General features: G+C 38.5%; 1 protein-coding gene across 1 annotated transcript in view; it reads right to left on the bottom strand.

Annotated features, from left to right (window-relative positions):
• LOC103696140 (riboflavin biosynthesis protein PYRR, chloroplastic) overlaps positions 1-24,094 on the bottom strand; it is a 66,324-nt gene that overhangs the window by 8,716 nt on the left and 33,514 nt on the right. The window contains exons 7-8 of the mRNA XM_008777674.4: positions 994-1,239; positions 705-830 (exon numbers count right to left, since the gene is read on the bottom strand). Coding sequence (XP_008775896.2) covers positions 705-830; positions 994-1,239 — 372 coding nt within the window. The remainder of the gene's footprint in view (positions 1-704; positions 831-993; positions 1,240-24,094) is intronic.

The following is a 24,094-nucleotide window of genomic DNA, read 5'->3' as shown; positions in this document are numbered from 1 at the left end:
AAGCAAAAAACAAAGATATGGATTTTTTTTGTTAATTAAATTTATGATTACAATAAAATCACCCTCATATTTGAGAAACAAATATAAATGCAGGAAAATTAGTGCCCTTCAGTGATTCACTGACTGATGTGAGTGTATGCACATATATATGTATATACATATATATATATATATACATTTTTATACATATACATACATATATATACACACACACATATACACACACACATACATATGATTGACATGGAATCACATTTCTCTTTTCCTAAATTAAGGTTTTTCCCGGACCATCATTTCCCATTTCAGGCTTTGTTAATGTTTTCCGCACCAGTTTTCCCTTGTAGAACGTATGCAGCAAATTAATCCTAAGTAATGCTCCTAAATCAAATCGGCATTCTTTGTCCCAAAACTGCAAATTCTCCTCTTGGATCGCATCAATAAGTATAGAATTGTTTCTAGCAAAGAAAAGCTTCATAGCTATTTTATAGATTCCCTAAATTGTGACTTTTAACTTTGGACCATGATTTGCACCCATTAATTTTATGAGAAGGCAAGATTAAATTATCTCTTGGTTTTCAGAATGACAAAACATCATCCCAGATAAAAAAGTCTTGATTCACATGAAGAATGAGAACAGCGTTAAAATAGTAATCTGATAGTCTAGCAAAATGGAATGACACCTCAATTAGCAGTGTAGAGCATACCAGTTCAGGGTGTTCTCTCTGCAATTTCCTGCCTAAGCGTGCTGCTTCCTCAGGGCTCTTTGCTAACTTGATTTGTTCAATGAAGTCCTTTGCTTGTGGACTATCAACACCCACAAATTTGTGTGCCTGCAAAGTGAAAGCACTTCAAGTATTGTTTGTAAATGTTACAAGAAATAACATATCATAAAATATTTTAAAAAAAATACCAACAATGACTAACTGTTCAGTAGCAACACAAATTATGAACAAATAATATGCAGTTTGAAATCATCTAGTTCACAAGAATTACCTGATAATAGTGTTCTACACTTGACCACGTGTAATAAGTTCCATCTTCGTCAGGCATCCACACAGGATGAGGAGAAAAGTTTGATAACGCTCCATAAAGATCCCATGTCTTATAAAAGGATATGATTTTTGTATCATAAGGAGAAACTGCCGGATCAAGAGCAGAAGTTTCATCAGCTTGTGGAATTATAGGTGAGAGATCGGGGATGGGCTGAAGGAATCCACTTATAAGCATGTCTGGTCCAATCTGTCATCCATGTGAAAATCTAATTAATGTCATCCAAAACATCTTTTGATGTTCAAAGGAGAGCATAGAAAAAGCTAACCTGAAAAAGGAGGTCATGGGGAAAGGGACAGATCCTAATTGTTCACCTAATATTCTTTCTGCTACACCACTTTGTCCCTTGGCTACCTGGCAATCGATTCTTTCCTTCGTGCTCAGTTTTTTCTTTGTTTTATTTTGAACCTACTCTTTTATGCACAGTTTTCCCCATTCATGTTCCTCTATTACCTGCATTAGTCTCCTTTCTTCAAGAACCTTTCCCTTGACCATGGCTATTGCTTTACTTGTTAGAGTATGGCAACGAAATTCCACCATCTTAGGGTACAAAGGTGAAGTTGGATGGTACCACTTAAGAGGGCATGGTCTGCATACATGATGGCTCATCTCATAAGGCATCACACGGAGTCACTTACAGCATTAATGCAAACTATTCAGCGGGTAATAGATGTGATGCCAGCAAATGAAATAGCTACTAATTTATCAAAGTTATGCCTTTATTGTTCACATTCAGTCTGACATGCCTATCTTGTGTCTGTGGCTGGGTACCCTTTCTTTTATGAAGGTCATTTTGGACCATCTTTATGACATGTATATTTAGATAAATGAAACATGCCGGTGCTAAGAGAGACAGCCTGGGTTATAATTCAATTCCAAAGATTTTCACTGATGAGAAATTACTATGGAGCCTTTTTTACTCTTGAAACTATAGGTTGCATCTGCAGTAGGGATGTCAACAAGGACGTATACCCGCATATATTACCCATCCCCAAACTGAATGGAGCAGTTTTAACCAAAATTGAATGGGTATAGTTTCGGTAATGGTTTTAAAAATTAAAAAAATGTTTGGTTTTGGTTTCGATTTTGGTGAATTGTCTGACCCATACCCGATCTAACACTGAACCCAAAACCGAACCTAACACCAAACCTGGCCCTAAACCCGAAAACGAAACATACTTGAAAATTAATACCCTTAATACCTTTTATATTTAGTGTAAATTCAAATTAGGAACTCCATGAGATAGTAGTGAAGATGACTCTTATGTTGATTAGGTAATCTATAGAACCTTGCTTGGTATTAAAAAAATTGTAGACTTTAAATAAATGGTTGTAAATTATATTATAAATTATTTTATTAATTGAGCATGTTTTTCTTGTATTCCTTTTCCTTCTCTTAGGCATAATATGTTCATGGATTGGAGAAGACAAAATGGAGGATTCGATTATTCACTAAAATTCTCTTGTATTGAAAAATTTATCATTATGTTTTCTTTGATATAGTTGGACATGTTTATAACTTGGATTATTGTATTTGTTGGATGGTCGTATTATTATTTTTGAATTATTGAGTCTGTTTGATGGTGGTGTTATTAGTTTGGATATACTTATTAGTTGAGTTGGTATGAATTATATTATGAAACTACTACTATCTGGTCAGCTAATGCTTGAGTTTCTTGCTCCCTAGCATTCTTCTTGTCATTCTCTCTCTTTTCCTGTGGTTTTTTCTAGCTCACAGAAAAATTCTAGGCCATCTAATTGTCATGCACTAGCCTTGTGAGAAGCAGCAGCAACAATATCAAATGTACAACTACTTCTGCATCATAGCCTAGGCCTTTAGCTACTTCACCTGTCTTCACTAACATCGTATCACTAAGCTCCAGATTCTCCAATAAGGATTTTCCAAACATCATGATCACTATAGTTCCACGTGGCTCTCCAGGTATCTATGGTTTTATACTCGATTAAATTGGGCAACAGTTCTGATCGAGAAAACAAAAGATTTCTAGTCACCATATATTTCAGGCTTAGTAGATACTAATCCCTAAAACCCTTGTTCTACAGCATATTTGCATAAAAATCTGCTAGATTATGGAAAAGTCAAATGTGAACCTAGAATACTATTTCTCGAACCAAAATTCTTACTAAGACATTAGTTCTTCTCCCTAGTTTTTCTTAACCCCAAATCCCATCTCCCATTATGGAACCTTCCCTCGAAACCATAGGAAACCTCTTCTCCTTTCCCTTTTTAACCATAAATCTTAGATTTTTCCAGATATGTCTAATCTTTGCTAAGGACAGCAAGCCACTAGTATCATTAGAATCCTGATAGAACCCTTCTTCCTTCAGCCTAACATTAAGCACATAGGACTTTCACAACTTAGGATCTTGTGTGATCTTGGTCAGAGCCAAAACCTTGCTTTAGATTCTTTTTTATCCATCATAATGGTGTCAAATTCAGGGTTCACACTAGGTTTGATTGTTTATATGAAGATTATAAGAGCAGAATTAATTGTTAGATTTGCTGAACCCATGGATGATATTCATAGTTTGACACCTGCCCTAAAAAGTACACTGGATGTTGGTATTGCAGTTGTCAGAGATGGCAAAATTAGTAGACCAGAGAAGCATGTTGCTGTGGAACAGGCCCTCATTTCAACCCCCTAATTTTTAATACTATGAAAGTTAATTACTGGTACCAATACCCATACTGGTACCCAACTGGTATAGTGTTGGTACAATACCAACTTGGTACTGGGGGGGAGGGGGGGGGGGGGGGTGGAGGCGTACTGTATTGATTTCCCACTGGCACAAATCAGTATGCCTAGTACAAGACTTAAAAAAGGGGGGGGGGGGGGGTGGAGGCGTACTGTATTGATTTCCCACTGGCACAAATCAGTATGCCTAGTACAAGACTTAAAACCATAATACTTTGACTTGATTACTTCCTGAAGTTCTAGTTTTCATAAGAATGATGACTTGTAGATATGGACTAAGGAGCCAAACCGGAAGTCGAGCATTATCCAGATGTGCTTCTCAATTGGCTGCTCCACATGGGCAACTTCCAAAGTGTTGCTTGATACATCAAAAATACCTTTTCTTTCTGGTAGAGAAACAGTAAGGAGCAACTAGAGTTGATGGGCAATATAACCCAAAAGTCATTATGTACCTGCAAAATTTTGGGATGAAATGACAAGAATGAAGATTCATTGCTTTGTGCCTCCATTTTATGAGCCATGCTTACATGTTTCTAGTGCAAGGGAGCACAATGGTTTGAGTATACAACTAAATTTGACAAACAACAAGATAAAGGGCCGAATTCTCAGCTACTGGCTGCTAGTAGGCTATAAACCATGGTTCATTCAGTTGATTACTAGATGGAGTAAGAGATAAAGTGAGCACTTGCCACAGCTGAAGGATTTGCTAGGAGTAAAAAGGCTAGCTGGGTACCAAACCCAGAACAGATATCACACTGTTTTTTTTTCCCAAATATATACTAGCTGGTTCTTCTATATATTCCAGTGTTTGAGTGCTTTATATCTAATTCCAAGACTAGAGTGCAGATTCATAGCAGCGCATGTAAAATTTTTTCACATTTTTCAGCCTAGTGCCTGAATCAATTGGTTCTGCTCACCAAAAAGGCTGTCTTTATGGCCTCTACCAATACAAACCAAAAGTCAACAGAAATTTCCATTTTGGAATTTGAAGGAAGATAACACAAGAACTACCAGAGGAACAAAATCCTTGCAATATCCCCTAACTCTTTCCGTTATGCTTTTGGAAAACAACAAAGATCAGCATATTTTATTGCATTCATTGCAACGGGCACCTATACACTGATTACAGATTACATTAACACTATTTTAGATGATGTTCAAAAGTCAGGACTAAAGTCAAAAGCTGAATCCAAATCCATATGGCGACTAAGGTAAACATAAAACAATCTTAAATTCATGCTTATTTTGCTTGACAATAATGGCTGATATAATGCACATGATATGCCACTTGCTGAGGTATATCATACCTTCTTATGTTAACCATTGTGCTCTAATCCAAAGCTTCAACATGTGGCTACTGTACTAAAGTTCACGAATCACAAGGGCCACAAGTTCATTCCAATCCAGTTTCAATTGAAACCAACATGTTTCAGCAGCAACAAGGAGGAGAAGAAGACACAGTGCATGGTTTATTCCAACCCCCATTTCTAATGGACAGAGACAGAAGAAGAAATCTGGTCCATCTCCCAAAATTAAAAAAGAAAAAGAAAAAAGGAGACAAGACAAGAAAGAAGTGAAGATGAGGAGGAAAACCAGGGTACTTCCTGGATGGAAGAAGAACACCTAGTGGGAAAGCCATGGTGGAAACATTTGATCTGCCTCTTTCTCTCCCTTTGTCTGCCTATTACCCTTTTCGGCAATAGTGTCTTTTTGCCCCTTCTCTCTTTTGGCCACCAAGCCCCAAAATCTCAATCAAACATGCTTTTCCTGGGCTTTCCTACAAGGTGCCAAAAAGATGTTCTTTTAGACCATCTAAGTTGCCTCGCGTTGGTGTACCTTGTGCCTTTGACAAGACTGAGCTACGTAGTATCAATTTTGGGTTTTTTCTTTAGGGGGCTTTTAATTGTTTTCTGTTTAAATTGCTGCAATAGGAATTGTAGTTGCAAAAACTGTATGTGTTTAGTTGCCTATAACTGATGTATGTGGAACTTGGTTGTTGATGCTGAACAAGGTGTGATAACCCTGCAAATAACCTAGTAAGATTAACCACTTAGACATGGTGAACTATTTTTTTCATATATTAAACCGTCTGTTGTGTTGGTACCGGGCTCCGTATCGGTTGCCTGGCAGCACAGGTCGGTATGGCTCTGCGTTGTCATGCCGGCCTTGTGCCGACACAGTAGAGGCGGGAGAGAGGGCGAACAGGAGAGAGGAAGGGAGGGAGGGAGGAGAGGTCGGCCGGCCTCTGCGCAGAGGAGGCGGAGGCTCCCCACCTGACCTCTCTCCTCCCTCTCCCTCTCCCTCTCCCTTCCCTGCTCTCTATTTTTTTCTCTTTTTTCTTCTCCCCCTCCGGCGACGGGGTCTCGGTTTATTGCCGGAACCGTCCTAATCCGTCACTGGTATGGCTTGGGATGCTCCAAACCGGATGGTTTGAGACGGTTCTGTTAGATGTATGCCCTAGAAGCCAATCTGGCTGACACATTGTTAATTCTGGGACATAATTTTGTACTTGACTATTTATTATTGAATAAATAAAAGGCATCTTTTTCATTCATATTGTTTATATGTCTATGAATCGTCCAATGAATTAATAAGATGATGATACATATTCTCAGGAGTTGAAAATTTGAGCCATGTATCATTGGTGATTAATTTCTAAATGCTCCTGATCGATGGATCATCACGAGGACGGTGATCGATCCGATGAGATCAGTGCACACTTTGCTTTTCTTATGGATGGACGAAACTCGAGTCCACGGTGTGGCGACACTGAAGTAATAGTGCAGGTGCTTGTTAGAGAACAAGGGTACTGAACGTGACCAAGACAAGAAGTCACTTGGATGTCTATCCATTCGTCAATGACTTGCTTGATGTTGCAGTAGTGTGACTGGTCCTTTGACATGCGGTGCTTCGGCTACTCACAGTGAGGTTATTGTAATTTGACTGCACGTATACATGGTCTCTAGACATATGGGTCCATGCAGTGTAGATTGGCTGTAGTAGGTTCACTGTATGAGTAGAGTATGCACCTATATGGAATCTATCGACCTTGATAGATAAGGAGAGATCCTATGTAATTTATAAGACTGAGTTCGTAAGACCTCGGCCGGGGCAGTATACACAGTAGAGAAAGAGTTTTCCACTCTCGAACTTAGGTCAAATAAATCTTGACATATGACAGACGATAGGGTTTGACGAGTTGTCCATGACCTCCGTCCTGTAGGGATCCATGATGGAAGGACTGTATCATACGATAACTGCACCTAGAGGTTCATCATTCCATTCTGCTGGGTAGCTACTACATGCTGCTAGGTGTCACTGGTGGATGGTGAGACTCACAGGGAATATCTTGATGACCTTGGACTAAGCCTAATTAGATTAGGACTTAGCCACATTAGGGCCACCCAATCCTCCTTAGAGGAGGACTAGGGCAACACAAGAGGGAGGGGCGCACGCCCCTCCCCTTTTTCTTTGTTGGTGCGGCAACACAAGAGGGGCCGACGCCCCTCTTGGAAAAAGATCAAGGGCTCCTAATTTGTAGGAGCCCTACATACCTTTAAAAGGAGATGAAGGGGGCGGCACCTAGGGCAATTGAAGTCCCCTTCATCCAGCCGTGGCCTCCTCCTTCTTCTCCTTGGTCTTCAGCCGCAAGCAAAGAAGGGAAAAGAAAGCTCTTGGCGGCCCCTCCTTCATCTCTTGTTTGGGTTTCAGCGCAGGCAAGGGAAAAGGCTGCATCTAGCTTTTGATTCTTCTTCAAGACTCATCCTTCTTCCTCCTCCCAAGCATAATCAAGGGTTGATTCAAAGGGAGGAAATCAGCCATCTAAAGTAGTCTCTGCAAGGGAGCTAGCACCCCGGGGAGACAAGGAAGCTTTGAACGGTTCTCTACTTCGTGTGGATACCCGTAGAGGCCGGACGCGTGTGCGGCTTCAAGCAAACTTTCATCCTAAACCACGAACTTCAGTTTGCGGTGATCATCTACCCGCACAAGGTGAAGATCTGATCTTCCTAATAGTTTAAAAGTTTTTAATCCTAATCTATCTACGAACCGTTTTTGAAATACATTCATGAGATGAACGTTGATCCCGCGCATGCCCATTCCGCTGCATCTGAATTTTTTTTAAATTTTCTGCGGCATGGGCGGGTTCCCAACAGTGGTATCAAAGCCTAGGCTTCGTAATATAAGATTAGGATTAATTATTAAAAGGCGTATAAGATCTGAAATTTGAAAGGTTATGCATGCTGAAATTTTCTGCATGCAGAATTTCAGGCATGCTGATTTTTGCATGCTGATTTTTATGTGCATAAGTTGATGATTCAATTGCATTGTTAATGAGATTACAAAGGTTTAGAATCATGTATTGCACAATCAGCAACTCATGTGATGACGTAATCAATTAGATTTCAGATCTGAAAATTATAATTGTTGCATGTGGTGATGATCATAGGATGCAAATCCTTTTGGTATCAAATGTAAAGACCTGCGATATGATCTGTAATGTCATATAATTTTTCAGATGCTTGCATGCATCTTATTTGATGTTTTGAGGGGCCTGCGTGCCTCCTAAAAGGGATGAAATTATTATCTGGTTGTATTTCTGTGATGTAATGTACGTCAACGATCAGTCGAAGATAGTACATGAGATGAACGGCGATCTGAGTGGTTGATGGCGATTGGATCAAGAGTTGATCAAGGATTGAATCAAGGAGGCTCGGGACCAATTCAAGAGTTAAAGACCAGCTGATCGATTGACGTGCATGTGCTTGTAATATGACCTAATTAGAATCCATGATCATCACCTATTTAAAATTCAGCTTTTATTTATTGCTGCAATTATAACTGCCTGCAATGTGCCGTTTGCATGTGATGCAAATGTAAGCGGGGTAGATAGATTTACATATGATGCAATCTAGTAGAGCAATCCCAATGACCTAAACTAAAACCTCCTCAATCAGTCGAGAGTGAACCAACATGAGCGAGTCATATTAGATTAATTGATCTAATTGGTGTCTAGGAAAGCATGAAAGGTGATTACTTAATTAGGACCTTACTCTCTGAGTAAGGGGAGCCTTCCACCTGCTTACCTAGCCAATTGTTCGATTACTTCTTATGAAGAGCTCAAGGTTGCAAACACTAAGACATGATTAACCAATATTAAGTCCATAGGTCTTCCACCATAGTAGAGCTGCTAAGGTCTTTCTGGTGTTGACTTGTCTCGGCTGGACATAGTGGATAAATTGCATTGGGGGGCTGGACCTCTCTATAGACATGAGATGTTGTAGGGGTAAAGGTGGGGTTGGGCACCAATAACTGTTTGGTGAGGACTCAATGACGACTTTATTTCTACGGTAATACGGTGGGTCTGACTTAATTAAGGAATAGGACCAATAACTGTTAGGTGGGGTCTTCATGACTTAGAGACCAAGTAGCACTGCAACATGCTTGAGAAGCATTGTACAAGAGTTGTACACTCATCCATTTATGTGTCACCAATAACTGTTAGGTTAGGTGGCATGTAAATCGGTGGGACCGCAGTACCCACTAGAAATCCTAGTCGTGCAGGATTTTCGTTTTCCTACCAGGAAAGTGTGAGGAATTCGAGAAAATAGTGGGAGGTACATTTGTTCTAAAAGGACCCTAGAACAAATTAGGATCAAGTACAAAATCTAACTAGAATCTTTACTCTCTGCAGATCACAATGTCAGCCTCAAACCCTTTGACCCGTATTCTTGAGACCAACCGACTGACCGGTACAAATTACAAAGACTGGCTTAGAAACCTCAAAATCGTTCTGAGTTGCGAGAAAATAGGCTATGTGCTCGACAATGATATCTCCACATTATCAGCACGTCCGACCACTGATCAGCGTGCGACGCATGAAAAGTGGACAGACGATGATATTAGGGTCAAGTGCTATATCATGGTATCCATATCCAATGAACTCCAATGCCAGCATGAGAATATGAAGACTGCTAGGGACATACTAGCACACCTACAAGAGTTGTATGGTGAGCAGAGTCGCACAGCTCGTTTTGAAGTGTCCAAAAGGCTCTTCAAGGCAAAAATGCGCGAGGGGCAGTCTGTCCATGATCACGGTCTGACTATGATCAAGGACCTAGAGGAGCTTGAGAAGCTCGATATGAACATGCACAAGGAATTGCAAGTAGATCTGATCCTGCAATCCCTTCCTGATTCATTTGGACAGTTTATAGTAAACTACCACATGAATAAGATTGAATGCACTAAGACTGAACTGTTAAATATGTTGGTAACTACTGAGGGAGCATTGAAAGGTTCAAGGGGCAATGTCCTTGCTGCTGAGTTGACTTCTGGTTCCAAAAGAAAGTCTACTTGGAAGAAAAAGAAGCCTGCAAAGAAGCAGAAGAAAGACAAGAAGCCAAAGAAGGAAGTTCAAAAGAAAAAGGCTAATGACAAAGAAAAATGTTTCTACTATAATATCGATGGTCACTGGAAGAGGAACTGTCCTTCATACCTCGAGAGCCTGAAGAACAAGAAGGCAGACACACCTTCAGAAGGTATGTTAGACTTGCTCGTGATTGAAACTAACCTTACGGTTTCCTCTACTTCTAGTTGGGTTATAGATTCTGGTTCTAGTGCTCACTTATGCACTACTATGCAGGGTCTAAAGGAAAGTAGAATGCTGGCGGAAGGTGCGGTAACCCTCCGGGTTGGCAACGGGGCAAAAGTTGCTGCTATGGCTGTGGGCACCTACCCTCTGCGACTACCGTCTGGTTTTGGTTTATTACTTAGAGACTGTTATTATGTACCTGCTGCTAGCAGAAATTTGATTTCTGTTTCATGTCTAGCACAGGAAGGTCATGTTTTTACATTCGACAAAGACTGCTGTTCTGTTTATTTCAGAAATAAAATAGTCGCACGTGGTTTTATGATTAACAGTCTGTATCATATGCATAGAGATGTATCTGTAAATGTGTCTGAGCAAGAAGTGAGTGCCAAAGGATCCAAGAGATCCAGGGATGAAATAAACCAAAAGTATTTGTAGCACCTCAGGCCTGGCCATATTGGAGAGGACAGAATGAACAAAATGGATAAAGATGGGCTTCTCAGCTCATTGACTTCCGAGTCATATCCAGTTTGCGAGTCCTGTCTTCAAGAAAAAATGGCTAGATTGCCCTTTGTAGGACATGAGAAGAGGACCACTGAAATACTTACCCTGGTACATACAGATATGTGTGGCCCATTCGATGTGCTAGCCAGGGTCGTTATTCATACTTCATTACCTTTACTGATGATTATTCACGGTATGGGTATGTGTATCTTATGAGACAAATCTGAATCTTTTGAAAAGTTCAAAGAGTTCAGAAATGAAGTAGAAAAACAAACTGGAAAACCCCTTAAGGCTCTTCGATCAGATCGAGGAGGAGAATACCTTAATAGAAAATTTCGGGACTATCTCAAGGAGAATGACATAGTCTCACAATGGACTCCTCCGGGTATGCCTCAACTCAACGGGATGTCAGAGAGGAGAAATCAGACTCTATTGGATATGGTCCGGTCCATGATGAGCTTCACTAATTTACCTATGTTTCTTTGGGAAGATGCCTTACTTACCGCAATTTATCTACTGAATAGAGCTCCCTCTAAATCCGTTCCTACCACACCGTATGAGATATGGCATGATAAGAAACCAAATCTTGGTCATCTCAAGAACATCCCATGAGGATGGTGATCGATCCGATGAGATCAGTGCATACTTTGCTTTTCTTATGGATGGACGAGACTCGAGTCCACGGTGTGGCGACACTGAAGTAATAGTGTAGATGCTTGTTAGAGAACAAGGGTACTGAGCGTGACCAAAACAAGAAGTCACTTGGATGTCTATCCACTCGTCAGTAACTTGCTTGATGTTGCAGTAGTGTGACTGGTCCTTTGACCTGCGGTGCTTCGGCCACTCACAGTGAGGTTATTGTAGTTTGACTGCACGTATACATAGTCTCTAGACATATGGATTCATGCAGTGTAGATTGGCTGCAGTAGGTTCACTGTAGAAGTAGGGTATGCACCTATATAGAATCTATCGACCTTGATAGATAAGGAGAGATCCTATATGATTTATAAGACTGAGTTCGTAAGACCTCGGCCGGGGCAGTATACACAGTGGAGAAAGAGTTTTCCACTCCCGAACTTAAGTCAAACAAATCTTGACATTAGTTGGAGATGACCACGTCATAGCCTTCCATTAGTTGTGTGATAATGAGTCCAATGCGTCTATATACATTGGAGGCGCATGCGCGCACTGGTGCGTATCGGCCATTGGAATTGTCATACAATAATGATGAGTTAGTTGCAACTATTGGAATGGGTGGTCCGGTTGGATACCGACCAAAGTCGAGCTTGACCATCTATTAGATAGTTTTCATTGATTGCTACATGTTAATGGTTGGACCTAACCGAAACTTTCAGTAGTGTCGATATACGCCTGCTGAAGTGATTTCTGGGGCAAAATGATCACTGGAATTTGTTTAGTTGAAACAATTTGTTTTGAACCTACCTTTAGGTGTATTTGGGTTGATACCGACCAAAGCCGAGCCCGGTGTAGGCTATTGGATTCTAGTGCCCACTAAAGAATTAAGAGTAATTTTTCGGATTAGAGGTAGAGGCTCCTGATTCGTATAAAATAGTGGAAGGATCTTTAGACTAAAATCCATGTCTTTAGATTAATTGATTCATTTACTAATAAGGCCTTGGTTTTGTCCTTTATGCAGGAATGTCCTCTTATAAGTTCCCCCTATCACTATTGGATAGTGATGAGCCGACTAGACCTTTGATTAAGAATCAGGCTAACTCGAGTGCTAATGAGAAAAGTCAGCAAAGGGTTGCTGGTCAAGGTGGTTATATGATAACACCTTATAATTTCTCTGTATGTGATATTATGACTTGGGTATTGGATACCGGGAGTCCTTTTAATATCTGTAATACGTTGAAAGGACTGCAAGTCATTAAGAATTTCGGTAACAATGAGAAATTCCTAAATGTTGGAGATAAAAGAACTGTTCCAGTTCTAGCATTAGGTAATATTCAAATTGTTTCAAATTCTCACATAATTGCCCTTATCATTTTGGGGTTATGCACTTGAGACTGCTTGTTATATTCTTAATAGAGTTCGCAGTAAATCTGTGACTAATACTCAATATGAGATATGGACCGGTCAAAAGCTTGTACTCTCTCACCTTAAAGTTTGGGGGTCTCCAGCCTACATCCGTCATTTGAAAGCAGACAAACTAGAAGCTAGGTTGGAAGAATGTCTTTTTGTCGGCTACCTAAAAGAAACCAAAGGGTATTATTTCTACCAGGCTAATGAACAAAGCTTGTTCGTCAGCAATAGAGATTTCTTCTTGGAGAAGAAATTCCTTGGTGAAGGAATGAACAGCTCTAAGGTTGAGCTTGATGAAGTTCAACAGGTAGAGGATCAAACAACTAGAACTGAACCGTTGGAGTCTGATTTGATTGGATCAAACTCAGAACCCATTGAGGTAGCACCCGTTAGGCGATCCGGTAGAGTACCGCATCGACCGGATAGATACTACGGTTTTCTGGTCCGGGACGATGATCCCATTAGTCTCGATCAGAATGATGAGGATCCCGTCGCCTATATGGATGCTATGCAAAAGTCTGACTCTGATAAATGGCTTGGAGCCATGGAATCTGAAATGGAGTCCATGAAGGTCAATGATATATGGACATTGGTTGACCCACCCGAAGGATTTAAACCCTTAGGGTGTAAGTGGATTTTCAAACGGAAAAGAGGCGCAGACGGAAAGGTGGAAACCTATAAAGCCCGTCTGGTTGCCCAGAAATTTCGTCAACATTATGGTATTGACTATGACGAAACATTTTCGCCTGTGGCAATGCTAAAATTTATTCGGATCATGCTTGCGATTGCGGCCCATTTGAACTTTGAGATCTGGCAGATGGATGTTAAAACCGCTTTTCTAAATAGAGATTTAGAGGAACAGATGTATATGATACATCCTGAAGGTTTTATTTCTGCAAATGAGTCTAAGGTGTGCAGGCTGCAAAAGTCCATATATGGACTAAAGCAGGCATCTCGAAGTTGGAACATTCGTTCTGACAGGGTTATCAAAACTTATGGCTTCGTTAAGAACGAAGAGGAACCTTGCATATACAAATGGGCTAATGGTACGGTAGTTTTATTTTTTGTACTGTATGTGGATGATATTCTCCTAATAGGAAATGACATCGCTGCACTACAGGAAGTAAAAATATGGCTTTCATCACAATTCTCCATGAAGGATTTGGGAGAAGCATCCTACATCTTTGAGATGAAGATCTATAGAGATAGATCTAGGAGATTGCTCGGTCTGTCCCAATCCATGTACATTGAAACCGTGCTGAAAAGGTTCAGCATGACGAATTCCAAAAAGGGTTATCTTCCGTTAGCTTCTGGAATTTTTCTCTCTAAAAGAGATTGTCCGACAACTCCGCTAGAGAGAGACCGTATGCATTGGATTCCCTATGCTTCGGCTGTGGGGTCCATCATGTACACCATGATATGTACACGATCGGATGCGGCACACTCGCTAGGAGTAGTGAGTAGGTACCAATCTGACCCAGGAGAGAGCCACTGGACCGTTGTAAAATCTATCCTCAAGTATTTGAGAAATACTAAAGATAAGTAGCTGGTCTATGGAGATTCTGACTTAAAACTTGTGGGATATACTGATTCCAGTTTCCAGTCAGATCGTGATGATAGCAAGAGTGTGTCTGGATTTGTTTTTACCCTGTATGGTGGGGCTATCTGTTGGAAGAGTTCCAAGCAGACTACTATAGCGGACTCCATGTACGAGGCGGAGTACATTGCGGCATCGGATGCGGCAAAGAAAGCTATGTGACTACGGAAGTTCATTGCTGAGCTCGGAGTTGCACCCTCCCTTAGTGGACCAGTCCTTGTCTATTCGGATAATACTGGGGCCATTGCTCAAGCTAAGGAACTAAAGGCACACCAGCGCACCAAGCACATTCTGCGCCGGTATCACCTTGTTCGTGAGATAGTAGAACGAGGTGACGTTGATCTTTAAAAGATTAACGGGAAGGATAACTTAGCCGACCCCTTCACTAAGGCCCTCAGTGTAAAGGAGTTTGACCATCATTACTTGAAGATGAGTATACGATACTATAGTGATTGGCTTTAGTTCAAGTAGGAGTTGTTGGAAATTGTGTCCTAAATTCAATCAATTGTTGATTGTAAATATATTTGAATCAATTATAAATAACATGGTATTTATTCATCACCAGAACATCTTCACAAACTTCGATGTGATGAAGTCCTTATGACTGCTTTGTATAATGAAATATGATTTTGTCACACAGGTCCTTAAATGTTCATAACCATATGATATACTATTAACAGGACGATAGTATCATTGGGCGTAGGTCATTGTGTATCATATTTGTTGGTTGTATTCCAAACCAAAGAGTATAGAGATACTAGTATGGTATACAGGTGAATGGTAGTGTACGTTCACTGAACGTGACCAATTGACGGACTCTCTCTTGTCAAGAGTTGTTCCGAGTGGATATGGGTATATGTATCCTTTAGACCTGAGATTGCAACCGGTGGCTTGCAAGCAACTCACTGTACTTTGGTGCCGGACTACCTGGATTTCTAATCCAGCGACGGAAGGTTTCTGGATCCAGTCAAGTACTTGTGGTAGTCAGTTGCAGATCAAGATGGGATTGACCTCCCTTAGAAATAAGGGTGAATGCCTTGTGTTTTCAATTAAGTAGTACCCTGGCTAGGAAAAGTCAAATCACTATCACTTGACTTATCGAATTGAAACATATTTCCGAATGGATCGTTTCAGGGTAGACAGACTCTGAACCCACCCTAGGCATTTTCTGGTCAAGAGGATGAATTATGCGGTAACCATAGTCTATAGGTTCTAGAATGTTGCTTTGCATCTATTCGGCCTATCCGATCGTCGGGTCCCATTGCTAGATGGTTACTTCAATTAGTGCAGGAAGTGTTCTTGTACTACCGACTTAGGTTCGAACCTGTGAGGTCACACGCTTAGAAGTTTCTGGATTGATCAAATGGCTAATTGACGATTGAGAATCGTCTAGAGGTAAAATAGTCAATGTGATTGACTGATTGCCCTAAGCAATTATTGCTTGGAGAAGTTAATTACTGATTGGATTACTGATTAGACTCAATTTGATTGAGTAATAGAGATTGGGCTTGACAAATTCAAATATGATTTGAAACTGGTAAAACCGTAATTGACACCAAAATTGGTTTGGTAAAAATATTTAATTTGCCTCCAACCAAATCAGATTTGGCTTGAGTCAGATTAGATTAAAATCAATTATGATCCTAGTATGACTAGGACTCCCTTCTCTTTGTGGGACCCACGTCCTGCCTAGGTGGGACCCTCATACTGTATGTGGGACCCACGTCCTGCATTTATGGGACCCACATACTGTATGTGGGACCCACATCCCGGCCACCTCACCCCTTTGCATGCGTGACACGTGGCGGAGCAGGACACCTCTTTTTCTTGCATGTGTGACGTGACACCTTATCGGACACCTTATAGGGACACCTCACCCTCTTCTTGGCCTATAACTAGGCCACCCCTCTTCCTTCTTCTCTAGATGAAGAGCACTAGAGAAAGAGAGTGAGAGGAGAGAGAAGCTCTAAAAGTGAAAGCCCAAGAAGGAGTTCTTGAGCTGTGAAGGTCCATCCTCTTCCTTCTTCTCCCTTTCAGCCAACCTTCGGCCTCTCTGCGAGCTAGCACTCCCCGGAAAGCTGATCATTCTGGAGCTTCGCGTGGACGAGTCATCGAGGCCGGACGCTTATGCGGCTGCGAAGCATCCTTGAAGGAACCCCTTTCTAAAGGTAAGAGATCTTATCTCTTTTACAGTTGAGATATGATCTCAATCTTCAAATCACAAGAAGTTGTGATTTATGCATATTTATTTGAATCACACAATCCTCGGGATCTGAGGGCTTTGTGATATTTGGTGTCAAAGCAAAGGATTAGTGGACTATCCGACTCCTGAAAACTCTCACGCGTGATTGTGTGACGAAGCGTGGCTCTCCACCCGGAGGCTCATATGATGAGTGCTTTGATAGGCATGCGCAGGTGTCACCCTATGTATTGGGACTAAGCCCGCACCACATGTGATGTGCAGTTGAAGACTGTCTTCGACTGGTACCAGAGTCAAAATATCTAAAATATCAAGCATGTTTTGGGTTAAAATGTTTAACTTGTTCTTTCCGCATAAAATTTTCTGAAATTCATGCTTAGCCCTCCACACGCATTCCATCACGCACGCCCCTCCCCTTTTTCTTTGTTGGTGTGGCAACACAAGAGGGGCCGGCGCCCCTCTTGGAAAAAGATCAAGGGCTCCTAATTTGTAGGAGCCCTACATACCTTTAAAAGGAGATGAAGGGGGCGGCACCTAGGGCAATTGAAGTCCCCTTCATCCAGCCGTGGCCGCCTCCTTCTCCTTGGTCTTCAACCGCAACCAAAGAAGGGAAAAGAAAGCTCTTGGCGGCCCCTCCTTCATCTCTTGTTTGGGTTTCAGCGCAGGCAAGGGAAAAGGCTGCATCTAGCTTTTGATTCTTCTTCAAGACTCATCCTTCTTCTTCCTCCTCCCAAGCATAATCAAGGGTTGATTCAAAGGGAGGAAATCAGCCATCTAAAGTAGTCTCTGCAAGGGAGCTAGCACCTCGGGGAGACAAGGAAGCTTTGATCGGTTCTCTACTTCGTGTGGATACCCGTAAAGGCCGGACACGTGTGCGGCTTCAAGCAAACCTTCATCCTAAACTACGAACTTCAGTTTGCGGTGATCATCTACCCGCACAAGGTGAAGATCTGATCTTCCTAATGGTTTAAAAGTTTTTAATCCTAATCTATCTATGAATGGTTTTTGAAATTCATGAGATGAACGTTGATCCCGTGCATGCCCATTCCGCTGCATCTGAATTTTTTTTAAATTTTCTGCGGCATGGGCGGGTTCCCAACAGGTTCCGCCGACCATATTTATACAAATAATACTATACATTATGATAATTAATATTTGTAAAAATTATTGCACTATCCGTAGACTGAACTGAAACTGTAACTGCTAACAAAGGAAAGAAGGAAAGAAAACTCCTAGCTAGAGAGTAATGTCATAGTGATCATAATTGTAATTATTATAATGTTATTACAACAAAAACTATTGAATTATTATACGATAATTAGATTATTATATCATAGTTGTATATAACAATGTTTATGATGTTATCATCATATTGTTATGTAACATAATATAATATGATATTACTACAATATTATAATCATCACATATTGATATATTAAATAGTATAATTTTATATTGCATCATGTTGTTGTATTAAAATATAATAATATATTAGCATTAATGAAGTAGATTACTAAAGTATTTTTCCAATAATATGTAAGGAATAACATAAAATAGATAGTAATTCTTTAAAATAAAATATTTTAATTTAATTAAATAATATGATATCTTCCAGTATAACAATTATCTAATATATATTATAATGATATAATAATAAAAGTATAATAACAATTAGTGCACTATCATAATGATGATAGAAATTTTATTGTTATATTATAGTTGTATCTAGTATTAGTACAAATATTGTAATAATTATATTATTCTCAAAATTAGTTGAAATTATATTAACTATATATCAATGATAATAGTTACATGATTTAGTATTTATTACGATAAGCTTAATAATCATTATATCACATATTAAATATAATAATGAAAATTATTGTTATATTCTGCTTAAAATTATAATAGTAGTAATATTATTATAAGATTATTATAATATTACAAAATAGTTATTGCAATATATTTGTAATATGTATGATTTAATAGCTAATAATTATCTAAAACAATCGATATAATATAATATGGTTTTATTATAATATAATTATAATTACAATAGAAACACCATTTTTAAATGATTATTGCAATCCTATAACAATAACTATGATAAATTATATTACTATAAAATTAGTCAATATTATAGTAATTATACATTACTATTGCACTAACAAATATATTTTATGGTATATATTATTATAACAATTAATTGACATTTAATATGTTAGTATTGTATATTATTAAGTTGCAATTGGTATTGTGGTCATTTTTTACTGCAATACCAAAAGAAAGTTTTGGGGTCTTTTTTGCAAATCCAATGTAATTGAATTGCAAGCAACCAACAAGCATTTTCTTAAAATATAAACATGGAGTTCTACTAAGTTTTAGAAATTTGGAAGCATTTGTGATTTGGTATTAATTTTTTGAAGACAAAGGTAAATTTTCCTATATGTAAAAAGTTATTTTGAATTCTAAGATATCTTTTAAGGGGAAAGATGAGAAAATAGGTCCATGTAGTAGATATAGACCCTAGATGTATTCACATCACTTGGCTCTTGTAATCATATTTATTATTTAGTAGCTTAAATCTTATATGTATGCTAAATTATGGTTTTATTTTCATATTGTCTAAATCATAAGTTAATATGTTTTTACATCGTATTAATATGATAGAAATCATTGCATTTGATTCAATATTTATATGTAATTGCGATAATTGCATTAAAAATTCTATAGATACTTATATGTAATGTTTCATTAAATTGTAGGCAAATAATTGACCATAATATATTCCATTAACATAGTTTATTGGTTCTTTTTTCTCAATGAACAAATTTATTGGTCCTTAAAAGGCGTATCATTTGCTTACTTTTATACTTTAGCTCACACACTACCATAAATCCAAACATCGTGAATTGGATAGCATAGCCAAACATTATGTTACATGAGTCCTTGATGGTTTTATTTTTCTCTAAGTTTTACTTATTTTTCACAATTTTTTCTTATTTTTTTGACTGAAACTCCAAAACATAGATATGAATTGGATAGCATAGACAAACATGATGTTACATGAGTCCTCCATGGTTCTATTTTTCTCTAACTTTTACTTATTTTTCACAATTTTTTCTAAATTTTTTGACTGAAACTCCTAAACATAGATATGAAACTATCAAAATCATTGAAACCATTGAAATCAAAACACAATGGGCAAGGCCAGATGTTCAAGCCTTTGCTTTCAATAGTGCATGGAGTCATGGACTCTTTTAAAGATGACATCCTATGCCAAATCCCTAACTAAACAAAATTGAGTTCTGGAGGAATGACGCAGCATCGACCAAATATAGGTTCGTGATAAATGAAGAGAAACAAAAGAAAGAATTAAGCTGCTCAACGTGATTGAGAGTAATCAAGACTTATGAGCGTACAAGGAGCAATAAAAGAAGCATTTCTTAGTTATTTTAGCCTACAAAGAGTTCAAATTGTGCAACTAGTTAATCAAGCAATAATCTTATCGGCAAATTAGGGATATAGAGACATGATCAAGTACAACTCAGAGCTTCAATCATCATCCAACAGCTCAGATTTCCAGTCGATTTGAAGCCTACTACAGATTACTTAAATAAAGCATTTGTGGGGTACTTTAAAAAGTGAATACGGAGTTGGATGGGTTGTTGACCAGAAAGAGAGTTTTTGATTTCCTCTTTCATCATATTTTGTACGCGTTATATATATTGGTTTAGAATATACCAAACGGTAAGAGTATATTATCTTTCTGCAAGACTTTTAGTTAAAATATAAGAATAAATCTGTGTGAGGAAATGTGAGATTTTCTCTCGCGCATTTTCTCCTATGTCTTTATCATCTCTCCTTTCTCTCAAAACCCTAAATTTACATGGTATCAAAGCCTTCATTAGGTTATTTTTCAGCTGGATGTAAAAAATGATTTCATTCAGGGACACTTGCAAGAGGAAGCTTACATATGGCAACCTCCTGGGTGTGTTGTTCCAGGGGATTCTAGGAGTGATCGCAAGTTGAATGAGGCAAATTATGGTCTAAACAGTCTCCTCAGGCATGGTTTGGAGAGTTTGGTAAAGCTGTCACGAAATTTGGACTCAAGCAGTGCAAAATAGATCATTCAATATTTTGTCACAGCTCCACACATGGGAGAATTATTTGGTAGTATATGTTGATGATATATTCATCACTAGTGATACTCAGCAAGGAATCGGAAAATGGAAGTATCTGCAACAACAATTTCGTACCGAGGACCCAGGACAGCTTAGATATTTCTAAGCTATCAAGGTTGTTAGGTCCAAAGTTGGAAACAGCATGTCTCAAAGAAAAAATGTGCTGGATTTACTTGAAGAGACAGTGTTGTTGGGTACCAAACCAGTGGATACTCCTTTGGATCCTAATATTAAGTTGGTGGCGGATCAAAGAGATCTACTTTCCAATGCAAGTAGATAACAGTCATTACTTGGCAAACTAAATTATCTTACAATAACTATACCAGCTATCTCCTTTGCTGTGAGTGTGTGAGTATTGTTAGTTCATGGCGGCTCCTCGTGCAGCTCACTGGAGTTATGTGATTCCTATTGTAAAATATCTGAAAGGAGCTCCAGAAAGAGGAATACTATATAAATGTAATGGCCATCTCTAGGTTAGGATATACTGATGTTAATTGGGCTGGTTTTCCTATAGATAGAAGGTCAACTATGGCATAATGCACTTTCTTAGGAGGTAACCTTGTCACACATGGAGGAGTAAGAAACAAACAGTGGTTGCTCATTTGAGTGCTGAGACATAATACAGAGCCACGGAACATGCTGCTTGTGAGGTAATATTGCTAAGATATCTTCTTCAAGAGATTGGCTTCAATGTTGGTAAACCTCTAAAGCTTTTCTATGACAATCAAGCTACAACCACATTGCCTCCAATCCTGTCATTCACGAACATGCGAAGAACATTTAAGTTGATTGTGATTATGTTCATGAAAAAAGTAATGTGCACCCTGATTTCCACTTATCTGCATTCTGGTTACCAGCTTGCTAATTTGCTTACCAAGTCCTTCAGGCAAAATCAGGTTGAGTTTATATGTTCCAAGATTGGCTTATATGATACATTCAATGGCTTGAGGGAGAGTGTCATATATATTGGTTTAGAATATACCCAAATAGTGAGGGTATATTCATCTTTTATTTTTCTACAAGACTTTTAGTATATAAATCAGTCCATGTGAGGGAAGGCACTGGATTTTCTCTTTCACGTTTTATCTTACATCTTTCTGTTCTCCCCCTTTTCTCAATTCCCTAACTTACAATATCTAAGGAAAGGATTTCAGTGCCAAATTGAGGGTGTTTTATTTCTTTTTCGTATAGAATCATAGCGGAACTATAATACAAAGGGCTTGTGGGTCTACTCTAGCTTCCTCCTTTTTCTTCTTTTTTTTCTGGAAGGAGCGAGGCATGGGAGGGCGAGTTTTGGCTGCAATATTAACTAAATTCGGAATTATTTTGATGAAAGAAGAAGAGAAGACAGGTCTAACAACCTCTTCTCCTATTTGATCTCTTTCATCTCTTTGATCTCTCCCCAATTCTATTTTCTCTTTAGTTTTCTCTAATATTATTCTTTTTGCTGCCGCTATTCAAGCAGTATATAAAACTTCACTGCTTAAGTAAGTTTCTAGGGTAAAACTAATATCTATCAATGATAGTAATTTCATTCCGAATTGCTAGGTTCAGGGCATACCTATCCGTACACAGTTGAAACCAAGACAAGATGGGGTTTTAGCTCGGTATAAGCCTCAAACCAGCCCGAATCGACCTATATCGGTTCGAACCGAGTGGTACTGCATTGCACCGGGGTACTGTATCATATTAACATGTACCACCGAATTTTAAATGGTACCATGATAAACAAAAGTGAGAAAAAGAGATCGAGAGCTATATCAGTACGGGGTACATAGCGTACCGAACATCCCATACAAAATCGGTAGTGTATCACTACAGTATCCAATACCGAGATTGCAGACCTTAATCTCTATTTCTCTTAGAAAAGTTAATGCTTACGTATATACATATATATATATATACATATATATATATATATACATATATGTATATATCAGAAGGTAAACAAAAGGTGTCCAAGTGCACGAGGTTTCTATCACTGCAGGGTTTGGGGAGGGTCAAATATACAAAGCCTTACTCCCATACCACATTGTCAAATGCTAATGCAACTGGTGAATGTATTGCATTTCTTATCGACTACCGAGCATCACAATGACTTCTCATGTTAATTTTATTGCTATTTATATTTTTAGAGAAAAACATTTTAAGCATATGATAGACCAAAAAATTGATTCACTTAAAGTATTAGGTTCCTTGGGTTCTAGAAAGATAAAATATATGGGAAGCACTTGAAGAGTTCACTAAATTTAGATAAAATTAATTTAAGAAAAGAATATACAAAAATGTTGATTTCGAAAAGTTTAAACAAACTGCCAACCGCTTTAAGAGTTATTCCACAATTTCTTAGGCCCTAGTTGGGATTGCTATTGGTAGTAGTTTTTGGAGCTTTTAAAAAGTAAAGCTTTCACAAAATGTTATTTGTTGTTTGGTAACTATATTTCTAAAATTCTGTAGCACTTTAACATATGTTTGGTAACCAAACTGAGAGTGCTTTCGGTATGACAAAAGGATAATAAAGAATATTGCATAATATTGTACAGTAGAGTATAATACAATGTAATATTCCATATTACTACATTTTAAAATATTATTACATAGTATAATATTATTGTAGTGTTATATAATATGATGTAACATTATAGTTTAATATAATATTATACTATAATATAATATTATTATATTTACAATGCGATATAACATAATATAAAGAAATATAATATGATATGACATAATATAATACAATATAATACAATACAATAAAATAATATAATATAGCTAATGTTCGTGTGTTATGTTTTAAAGGGACAAATGTAATTATGAGATTTGTTCGTGGGCATTCTAGTCATCACAAAAATTTCATTAAAGTTAAAACAGCTTCATGACATCTGCAAGAAAGCACTTTTTGGAAAAAAACTCCATTTCAAATAAACCTTTTCAGCCAAGGTACACCATCTCGATACCAAGGCCCATATTGGGGCCACCCTGTCGCTATGCCAATGCATCCATTACGAGGTCGGTTCGGCGTACTGCGTGTGAATAGCCTCCCCGTACTGTGTACCAATGTCGAACCGGTATGGTATTGTATAGCAAATCTATACAAGCTGGTTCAATATGGTATGGCGTACCATATTTTCAGCTTTCTGGCAAAGCCAAAAAAGCTTTCAGATTTTTTTACCAAACACTACTATGCCATCCAGAAATGCTTTA

This window comes from Phoenix dactylifera, unplaced genomic scaffold, assembly GCF_009389715.1.
Source record: "Phoenix dactylifera cultivar Barhee BC4 unplaced genomic scaffold, palm_55x_up_171113_PBpolish2nd_filt_p 000101F, whole genome shotgun sequence".
Taxonomy (NCBI): Eukaryota; Viridiplantae; Streptophyta; class Magnoliopsida; order Arecales; family Arecaceae; genus Phoenix; species Phoenix dactylifera.
The sequence above is the reverse complement of the archived record's forward strand: the minus strand, read 5'-3'. Positions and strand labels throughout refer to the sequence as shown.